The sequence below is a fragment of the Leucopleurus acutus genome (genome assembly GCF_964270905.1).
Source record: "Leucopleurus acutus genome assembly, chromosome: X".
NCBI lineage: Eukaryota > Metazoa > Chordata > Mammalia > Artiodactyla > Delphinidae > Leucopleurus > Leucopleurus acutus.
This window is the reverse complement of record NC_139148.1, coordinates 64530437-64541614: the sequence shown is the minus strand read 5'-3', so window position 1 is coordinate 64541614 and position 11178 is coordinate 64530437. Positions and strand designations below refer to the sequence as shown.

Sequence of the window (11178 nt, the reverse complement as noted above, 5' to 3'; positions counted from 1 at the left end):
TATTTAACAGAATATGAGTAGAAGATGTGTATCAGTTCTAGGACAGGCCAATGCAAGTCAATAAACAGTCCTTCATGGACTTTCCCCTTCCCTGGCAATGTCATTGGCAGTAAGTAATGAGTAATTAAAATTTCCTTCTTTGTGGATTTTGATTTCCATATTTAACAAAAAGACCATAAGTTTGTTTTTTAATCACAAAAAGACACTAAGAGTTCTACCATATATTTCCTTAGCAAACCATATCTATATCTTATGTATATTTAAGTTCTGTCTTCCCCATTAGATTGTTAATGTCCATGGTGTGTAAGACCCACTCCATAAATATTTAAGTAAATGAATGAATGCATGAATCAGGTCAAAACAATCAATCCAGAATAAGTGCTTAATATTTAATTTACTCAATATAGTACATCGTTTAATCTTCCTTAAGCAGTTTTCATCATATCACTAGCCAAGAATTAATTTCTTAATGTGTAAAATAGGGTTGATAATGCCTATATGATAGGAATAAGATATATGTAAGGCATCTAGCTCAGTATCTAGGGCTTATTATTAGTGCCCACAGTGTGAATCAAATACATATTTTCAACCTTTTCTACTAAATCCTTTGTACATACATATGTCCTATACTTTAGTCAACCTTCACTAATCACTGTTCCTTAAATATACACTAAAGGACTGTTTCCTGGATCTCCATCATTTGAATATGCATTCACAAATTTTTGCTATAATTGAATATCAGTTGAAAATTTTATGATTATCACTGCGATTATATAAGAAAATATCCATTTTTAGAAAGGCACACTGAAATATATAGGGGTAAAATGATATAATATCTGAGATTTGTTTTCCACGCTTCAATAAAGCAAAAAGGAGGATAAATGAAGCAAATGTGGCAAAATCTTGGTAACTATATAATCTGGATGACAGATATATAGGGGTTCATTATACTATTATTTCTACTATTGTATATGTTTAAAATTTTAAAATTAAATTTAAAAATAATTTAAAATAAATGTCCCATAGGTGAATTTGAGCTTACCAGGTAAGCAAGTGTCAGAGTTCATGATCTCATCCAGGATTAAGAGGCAATCAACTTAATTCAATGGCAGGGGGTTGCAGGGAGCAGAAGGGAGAATTCCTTCGTTTATCTTCCCTAAACCAAAGGACAGCATGTAAGCTGTTGTGATTTTGGGGGAGAAAAATGACCTTAAGAGTGACAAAATTTTTAAAAGCCTTGTTTTCTTTAATAAAAAGTCAAGAACTGGGACTTCCCTGGTGGTGCAGTGGTTAAGAATCCGCCTGCCAATGCAGGGGACATAGGTTCGAGCCCTGGTCGGGGAAGATCCCACATGCCACAGAGTGACTAAGCCTGTGTGCCACAACTACTGAGCCTGCGCTCTAGAGCCCGCGAGCCACAACTACTGAGCCTGCATGCCACAACTACTGAAGCCCACACTCCTAGAGCCCGTGCTCTGCAACAAAAGAAGCCACCACAGTGAGAAGCCCGCGCACCGCAACGAAGAGTAGCCCCCGCTCGCCGCAACTAAAGAAAGCCCGCACGCAGCAATGAAGACCAAGCGCAGCCAAAAAAAAAAAAAAGTCAAGAACATGTAAATTTCAAATTATTGTGATTTTGATTTTAAATATAATCCAAATTCTCAGAATTGTGTAAGATTGGCCAGATATAGTTTAGTGTAAACAGAAAGGACATCATAAGAATCCTAAATCATGGAGAAGCATGGAGACTATTTTAAAACTGTTTTCTAGAGGAAAGTGTCTTGTGCAGGGATGTATCTAAGACAATGGAAACCTTATGGAATGATGTCTTGTGCAGTGTTCTTGGTGTAACAGGAAGGACAATAAGTAAGTTAATAAACAATCTTTACATACATAGAGGATTTTCAACTGGGTAAAGCACATCCTTTTGTGTCTTTTTATTTTTTCACAGAAAAATGAAATTTTTGAATTAGGTTTCTGAGATATATTCCAGTTGCAAAGGCTTATCCTCTAAGTTGACATTTTTAATTTCCTTTATTTTCTTTACAAAGTAAAAACCAACCAGTAATACATATTATAGCTTCCAACGATTTAGCCTGAAAAAACTTATTTCAGGAAGATTTCAGGAAGATAAAGCCTCAAAAAGAAAAAAATAATAAAAAACTACAAAGCACTTGAGGAAAATGTGTCAGCCAAATTCAGTTCATAAGAAAGGTTAAGAAATTAAAATATAATTTTGAAACTGAAGAAAGATTACAGTGATATAGTAATTATACTATAATGCTTTTTAAAATGTCTTGGTTGTATATGTAAAAAGGAATCTCTTAGAAGGAAAAAGACAGAGAAATTGAAAATGTCTTGAGGAGTTTAAACTAGTTTAGTGCATCACTCCACAACAGAATGCTTATGATTATTGAATACTTCAATTCCTCATCCAAATTATCTGTCTATTCTAGCAAGAAGCTTATTCTAGAATGAGAATTTGGGAAACAATGAGATTCATAATCAAAAGATGTAGATCTGAGTCCCAACACCACCACTTATGTGACAGATAGCAAATTATGATTCAATCTTTTTCAATTTATAAAATGAAAACATAAATACTGACTTCAAGAAAGTAAAATTTATACTGAGGAATTCAGAGAAACCCTGAGTACAGCAGGGAAAACTTAAAGCTAGCCAGTCATATATAAGGTTATCATGTGACAGCTGTGCAATTCAGGAGACCAACAACGTGTTGACATTCATAATGCTTCCATATTTCTAGAGATAGAATGTAGGCATAGAAAAAGACCATTAACATAACATACATACAGGCCTTAATTCTGAATAATCAGTTAAGATATTAACTTATCTGAATAAATAACATATGAAAGCAACTGTGGAGTACAAATGTGGGGTAGTGAGAATCATCTACACTGGGTGCAAGCAAAAAAAGCTGTATTACCTGTAGAAAATTTAAAAACAGTAATAAAACCAACAAAAACCTGGTCAGCTTTAATTATCACCATGCTCTGGCAATCTTAAACAATGTCATTGATAAAACACACCTCTCCAGAAACACATTTTCTTGGTCCAAGGTCTAAACAATTGATGAAGTTACTGTTGAGTTTTATGTATGTGTGTGTGTGTATATATATATATATACACATATATTCCAAATGAGCACATATGCATTAATAAGCATTGTATTGTACATAGAAGCAAATTTAGAGAACTTCCAGTTATACTAATGGCACCTGACACACGACACACAGACTCAGCTACAGGAGTTCCTAAGTTCCTAAGTTCAAAAGGGTTTAGAATTATTGAAGCTCACTTTGGGTGCAGTTCAGGTCTCCAATCATCGGTACAACATATCCTTGTTTAAACTATAGTTTCAAAATAAATAATGACAGTGCAGTGAATGTCTCCACTTTTGGAGCAGGGTTCAGTATGCTTTCTTTATTAGTTTCATATTGCTGCTGTAACAAATCGCCACAAACTTAATGGCTTAAAATTTTTAAATGGCTGCAGTTTTCCCTTCTGTAAATGCAAAAATTAGTCTGTGCTCTTTCCCTGCCTCCAAAAGATGTCATGGAGATAAATAAGTGGATAGGTACCACATTCTGAATAAATCACAGATGTTTACACACTATGTCAAGCCTGGCTTCATATCATCTTCCAAATAATTCAGAGCTAGGACTCAAATCTCAAACTTCCTGGCCTCTAGCTATAATGTTACCACTTATTAATAGGATCCCCCTTCTTCCAGTTTTCAATAACAATAATATGTCCTTCTGATCCCTCACCAGCAGCATCCTTAAAGTCCATATTTCCACTGACAGTCTGTACAAGGCTATTTAGGTTTTCTCTCATACTCCTCAATATTCTTCCGGCCTCCCCCCACTGCCTGATTCCAAAGCCATTCCCACACTTTAGGTACTTGTTACAGCAGCAGTCCACTTTCATTACCAAAGTCTATGTAGTTACTACTACTCTGTTATAAATAACCACATAATTAGTGGCTTAAGACAATACCTGTTATCTCACAGTCCTGTGGGTTAGGAGTCCAAGTATGACTTAACTGGGTCCTCTGTTCAGAGTCTCACAGGGCTGAAATCATGGTATCAACCAGGACTACAATCTCATCTGAGGCTTGAGTTCCTCTCCCAAGCTCACCAGTTGTTGGCAAAATTCAATTCCTTTCAACTGTAATAGAATCCCCATTTTCTTGCTGGCTCTCAGCAACTGGGATCACTGTCAGCTCCCAACTGCCACCCTCAGCTCTTTGCCACATGGCCCCCTTCTCTCATACATCTGTTTGCTTCTTCAAGGCCAACAGAACATCTGCTACTGCTTGTCTCCTTTAAGTACTCGCTTGATTAGGCCAGATCCACCCAGGATATTGTCCCTTTTGATCAACTCCAAATCAAATGGTTAGTGTGAAGTGTTCCGTGTTCTTATTCCCCCTCTTTTTCCCAGTTTTTATAACCTAGTTCTTAGATAGATGCCTCTTGTTCTAAAGCAGTCTATCAACAGTATGTTTCATATTCTCTGTAAAATCAAAGAGAAAGTTAATACAGTAAAGCATGTTCTTCATCTCAAAAAGTCTGCCTAATATGATATATTTAACACTCTCTTACCTTTTAAAAAAACATATTTTTATAAAATGAAAACTTTAACAGATGTTTTAAATATTTTTAAGAACTCGCCAAAGAGAATTCATGGAGAAACCTATTCACTTTGTGCCCAGTTGTTGCTGCTGACTGTGCATCTCTAGTGCAGCTCTTGCCTAGGGGACAACTGATCAATTAAGTTTAATTTTTGTCTCCTCCTGTGTCCACTGAGAAAAACAAGTATCAATCACCCTCCTCTCCTCTGGTAAATCTTTTCTTGCATGATCATGCTGTGGTTAGACTATTTACTGTATGCACTATGAACATTGCAGCTTTCTCTAGCTAGTTTTAGCAAACAAAGTCAGTATGTCTATGGGGACATGCAAAAATCTATACATTTGTAAAGATAACTGAAAACATGCACTCTTAAAAGTCATTAGATGAGAAGGAACATCCCCCCATCCATATAAAATCAATTGGTCTATTTTTGGAGTCTGACAAAATCCCATTTAGAAATATGTTCATTTTGTATTAATGTATAAATGTGTGCTATTGTCCACAGCATTATAAAAGGAAAGCCACTCTACCAGGCTTTATATTTATTAATTTCTGCTATATTTTAGGTAACAACTTGGTTACAAGAGAGAAGCAGGTTACAAGAGAGAAGCAGGTTACAAGAGAGAGCAGGTTCAGTCTCCTGCTCCTTTAATGTGAACTGGGCTGTGTTCACTAGTGTGACAGGTTCAGGCTGCTGCTGTTATCCCCATAGAGTATTTATCAAATCTTTTGAGAGATATATCAAATAATAGCTAGATATATCTAGCTCAGAAAGCTAGAGTCACTCAAATGGCAAGAGTCAATTCTTATGTAAGGACTTCTAATCCAAAACCGTATACAACTATACAGGTTTGAGAGAACTTCACTACAGGAAATAGTGAGAAGCATTAAGAAATAGGCATAGGGCTTCCCCGGTGGCGCAGTGGTTGAGAGTCCGCCTGCCGATGCAGGTGACGTGGGTTCGTGCCCCGCTCCAGGAGGATCCCACATGCCGCGGAGTGGCTGGGCCCGTGAGCCATGGCCACTGAGCCTGCGCTTCTGGAGCCTGTGCTCCGCAGTGGGAGAGGCCATAACAGTGAGAGGCCCGCGTACCACAAAAAAAAAACAAAAAAAACACACACACACACACAAAAAAGAAATAGGCATAAATCATTTTATATAAGACATGACAAAGAGATTATGTACCTAAAAAAAAAATCAAGTGTCAAATAATTTTCAATACCTTTTAAAAGTCAATCACAAACATATAGTCATAAGAACCAAAAGAAATTTATTTACAAAATTTCTTACTTGACTGGTGGTGAGAAGCAAGAAACCATCAACTAAGACCCCACTAATAGTGTTCAAGCCAGTTCATACAAGAGAACAACCATTGCAGCTCCTGATGATTAGGCCAGAAAGATGTCCTTCTGCATGTCCTTCCAGTGAACAAGGAGATACATTTCACCATAGGGGCCTGTGCAAGTAGCATCATGGTACTTGTAGGCTCAGCTGAATCACAGCTTCTAGAGTGCTGTTCCCTGTCTACCTTACATAGCTATTTCACCACTTTTGTTGATTTCTTTGTAGGCTTCTTTCTCTTTTTCTCCTCCTTTGTTGATTTTCTCCTTTTCTCCTTCTCTGTTGGCTCCTTTCTCTTCTTCTCCTCCACTGTTGGCTCCTTTGTCTCCTCCATTGTTGGCTCCTTTCTCTTCTTCTTTGTCCTGAACACTAGTGTAAACTGCTTTGTTATAACCTTCCCGGTTCCGAGCAATTTCAATGGCAAAAAATTGTATCCTGGGTGCTGAAAGGTGAATAGAATTGATTATTTGTCCTAGTCACAGTTACTTCTCTAAACCTACTGGAAATCTATTGACAAAGCTGAACTAACATGCAAAGCATTCAAATATAGTCATAAGATTCAGAGATGTAAGTTCTAATCCTATACTAAATGATGCTGAAAATACTTATCTTACCTCACAGTTACTCAAGATACAGTAACATGATCTTTACAGATATAACAAATAAAATGATTCCCAAACTAACTATTCATGTCATTGATTCATCAGTAAAACCAGATCCCTCACTCTGCTTATACAGAAACAATCCCAGAGGCAAGAAACTCACCAAAGATGGTGTTTTCCTCAGTGTAGCCCTGAGAACAGTTCAGTCGCAGCAAAGTACCATAGTTGAAGTCTTCTACAATCCCATCAAACTTCAAACAGAATGGTCTCCACTTCTGTAAAGGCAAAAAAGGTACCTTAGCTAAAAAATGCAGGAGGCTGGTGAAGTCAGGCCAGGAGAGGGGCTTCCGTTTCCCCGGTAAGGAAAGTAACCACAGTGAAAGAGACTAGAATTGAGCTGATTACTAGTTTCACTAGCAATGAGTTTCTGTGTTATCTTTGGTATCTTTAGGCTGGTATTTCCCAATATGAACAATAGTTTAATCTGATAAAATACTTAAATCCTTGACTAGAGAATTAAATTTTAATTTCTTAAGTATATTCTCTGTTTTAAGTTATTGGCTAGTTCAGCCCAAAATGGTTATTCATCCCCACTGAAGCACAAATGAGACAAAGAAGGCAGGAATTTGGCCCAAAGTCACAAAGTTAAATTTTAAGAAAGAAGTCCATCCAATAGAGGCAATTTTCCAAAGATCAGTAACAGCCTGCTTAGAGTTAAAAGTTTACATTCCTCATAAGCCGAGAGTCTACCCTCAAGGAAAAAAATTTCCTAACTATAAGAGTTTTAGTGCTCTGTAAAAGTATAACATAATCAAGCAAGCAATGCAAAACACAAGTTTTCCAATTATCCACGGCCTGTGATAATATGATCTTAAATCCAGAGAATCCAAACACCTCTCCGTACTCTATTTGCCAACCCTCTATCTAAGCCTTCTGGCTAAAGTACTCACATAAATAAATTTATTCCTTCTCCCTTGAAAGAGCTAGGTGGGTGAGGATGAAAGGTCCAAATCAAAGGGGAAAAAAATAGATTCAATGAAAATGAAAAATCCATAAACCAGAAAAACATTCATTTAGTAACACATTAATTACAACTGCATAAAAGCCCTGGTGCTTTAGGTATTTGCCTTAAAACAAACCCCCCAAAAGTTTAAATGTATAAAAATGTATTCACAGTCAATAATTGTTGGTCAGATGCTAGGCAATATTTAAAAGAGAATTCTTACCTCTTTAGCTCCTTCTGATTTGAGCTCTTCTGGGTCCAATACATCTATCCTGAGTTTCTTAAAATTTTCCCGAAACTCAGAATAGATTTGGTCATCCACTTTGGTGAGTTTCAGGAACTGTGGGTCAACTGATGAAATCAGCTGCCAGACAATAAGACAATGTAAAGATGCTAGTCTCTAATTTACTATATTTCTGTCCCCTTTTCCCCAGAAAATCCTCATGGTTCTCAGGGCAGAAGAGTTTATTAGAAAATATAGACAGCCTAGGTCCCAGATGAAATCATGACATAATTTTAAAGGGCCATAATATACTACAGTCCCTTCCACCAATTCAAACCCCTTTGGCCCTATTAATGTCTGGCTGTTATCCTCTGTGGATTATTCATTCAGTCAACAAACATTTATTTAGTGCCTACTATGGGCCAGGCATCCTTTTGTGGGTTAGCAACACAACACTGGGCAGAGAAGCACAACTCCTCACTGTCAAAGCAAAACTGACTTCCATGCCCCAGTTCTCCTTAGAGTAATAAAAATTATCTCCAAAACACAACTGTTTAACTTGCTGAGAATGGTGATTAGCAGAGCACAATATGCTGAAATTACATGTTTAGTTCTGCTTAACAATGAAGACAGTCAACTCACTTTGTAGTAGACTTCAGCATGCTGCATTGCTCTCATGGCCCAAGCCATCTCAATATCAGGCTGCAAAGGAGTGAAGAATGCCAGGTCAGAAATCACCCAATCTTGCTACTAGAGAACAAATTAAGGAAGTCTGTGGATGTCTAGTTAATGCTCAAGAGGGCTACCAAGCTTGGTGTTACTGTCAAAGGTTAAAAACTGGACTAAGGTTGAATTCTCTTGGAACTTGTTGCCTCCTCCCCTGTAAAATGGGATAATCTTAGGCTTAAAGGGAGGCTGTATGTGAAGCTCTGGGCAATTGGTATAGTGATTGCTGACTAATATTTCTGTACTTGGGAGGGATTTATCCATAGCTTTCTTGCCTCCTGATCGAGTGTTTGTTGTAGCTGTCTTCATCTGTGATTGTAGATCTACAGAGTTGGGAGAGAAACACTACAGGAAGAGGCAAACGAAGAGATAAGGGGCTCTTTTAGGTGGAAACACCTTTTTTTTTCTTGTTGATGCTGGTACCTGGCATACAAGTGACCAATAAAAGATTCTGGATGTTAAAAAAACTGGACTAATAAGTTTGGACAATATAATAATTCTTTTGTCTTTATGACAACCAAAAGAAGCTACCTACACAGTCTAATAAACAAAATGAGCCACTGGCTGTCTTTTCCCAGCAGCTAGTGAAAGTGTAGAAGACTATATAAAGCAGTAGATAAATCACCTTCTCAGGACTGAGTTAAATTACTGTAAAACTGAAATACCCACATACACCACTGAGTTGTTGAGAGAACAGAGTAAGATAACAGAAGTAATATTACTCTTCACTTTTAAGAGTGTACAATGTCATAATCATCATGTGTGTTCATCAGATAGCCAATTCCCTATCCTACAACACTTAGAAATGAATCAATATCGTGAAGCAGGCTAGGTTATAATAAGCCTTACCAAGTACCTGTTCCACTGGAATCTCCTACTCCAACTGGATGGATCTATTTCACTGACCCCAGAAAAAAATTTGCATTTTTACCTCCATGCCCTTTTCCTGACTGCCAATCCATATCTTTTGTCCACTTACACTTTGAGGATCCAGTTCCACATCCACTTCCTCAGCAAAGTCTTCCTTTACTGTCTGGGTCCTTAGGGGTTTCTTCTTTGGCTAACCTCCTTTGGATCTTATGCCCTGATTCACTAATCTACCATACATCACATTATTATTTGAGTGTTATTACTATTTTCATGTCCATGTGTCTTATAACTCAAAATACATCATGTGCTTTCTCCTTAAGGATCTAAACCAGATACACCATAAGCCAGTGCAACTTTACTGCACAATGGAGTCACCCGGGGACCTTTAAAAATACTGATTCCTGACTCTAACCACCCAGATACAGTGATTTAGTTGGGATGTATTGCGACCCGAACTTCGAGATATTTAAAAGCTTCCCAGGTAACTCTAAAGTACAGTACAGTTTGGGAACTACTCCCATTGACGTTAGTCCTGCGTTTGCGAACCAAAAGGATTAGAATTAATTGAAAGGCGCATTTTCTGGCAGACGTGGAGAGAGTCTACGGAAGCCATCTGGGTAGGAGGGTTACAATTTCGTGGCGGGCCCTGCAGACATCCCAGGACAGCTGCGTGCGTGGAAACCGTGGGTGAGTCATACTCACATCGTTGCCATAAGACTCTGCTGGGAGAGAAACAGCGTGCGCCACGGACGTCAGTTCCCCGGAAACCTGGGAAAGGAAACAGAGATGGGGAAGGAGAGTTCGAGTTTCGACCCAGCCCGGCTTCCCCATTCACCCGACCCCAGAGCAGCGTCTCACCAACTCATCATTTCCACTGGTCGCCTCCATGTTGCAGCCTACAAGGCGTGGCTCCAATTCGGAAATGACGTTTTGCGTGCTCCTTCCGCAGTTCCCAGTTCATTGAAAAGGGACGGCCGGAAAGAGTGGCTTTCATCCGACTGCGGCTGCGCCTGCGTGCCTTCTCCCTCGCCTGGAGGCAGTACTTCCTTGCCCCTCCTCTTACGCCTTGCGCAAAGGTGTGGCTTTGTTGTATACTCTGGGCTGCTTGACGGCCAGGAGGTGGTTGAACAGTCAGTAATATCTGCGATAAACATGGGAAAAGACTGAGTTAAAATAATGCAACTTTCCCATCCCTACTGCGCTGAGTGCCCTGCAGAGATTCGAATTTAAATTCTCCACTTGTGCTTGGACGCGCATTCAGACGGGAACACAACTCACAGTTCCCAAAACCCCAGCCACGGAGTAAGTTACAAGCAGGCATGCAGCTAGGCAATGGAGTAGATAGTAGGTCAAGGAAGAATTATTCTGTTAAGGTGATATGTTTACCGTGAAGATTTCGTCTTCTTTCACTGGCGTCTAACTTCCCCAAGAATTAGTCACCTTGGATCATGGGCCTGTCATCAATCATGATTTTGGGGGAGCAGATGGGCTTTGTATGCTGAATATTAGAGAGTTGGGACTTTACCCTAAAAGCAATGGGAAGCTACTGAAGGCCTTTAAGTAGACCAGCCTCATGATCAAACTCAAGTTTTAAGAAGGTCACTGAAGCACCCTCTGGAAGAAAAATTTGAGGAAGGCAAAATTGGAGGCAGAGAGACTAATTTGGAGGCACTGGGTGATTAAAAACCTCAGCTGAGGCACTGACAGTTGAGATGGACGTTAAGAATTAATAAGGGAAATAGAATCAATAGGGCTTTT

At 38.7% G+C, this 11178-nt stretch overlaps 1 protein-coding gene across 3 annotated transcripts; it reads right to left on the bottom strand.

Annotated features, from left to right (window-relative positions):
• Window positions 1–5616: 5616 nt before the first annotated feature.
• PBDC1 (polysaccharide biosynthesis domain containing 1) lies at window positions 5617–10324 on the bottom strand (the record flags this gene model as incomplete). 3 transcript variants are annotated; one of them, XM_082864951.1, is made up of 6 exons in its annotated part: window positions 5617–6438; window positions 6762–6873; window positions 7825–7965; window positions 8467–8526; window positions 10123–10188; window positions 10279–10324. In XM_082864951.1, 6 exons carry the CDS (start codon window positions 10306–10308, stop codon window positions 6185–6187), a joined length of 663 nt encoding a protein of 220 aa, XP_082721077.1. In that variant the 3' UTR covers window positions 5617–6184. The 3 variants fall into 3 exon arrangements, with proteins under 3 accessions (XP_082721077.1, XP_082721078.1, XP_082721076.1); XM_082864952.1 differs by having other exon boundaries at window positions 10123–10190; window positions 10284–10322; XM_082864950.1 differs by lacking the exon at window positions 10279–10324 and having other exon boundaries at window positions 10123–10251.
• Window positions 10325–11178: the final 854 nt, after the last annotated feature.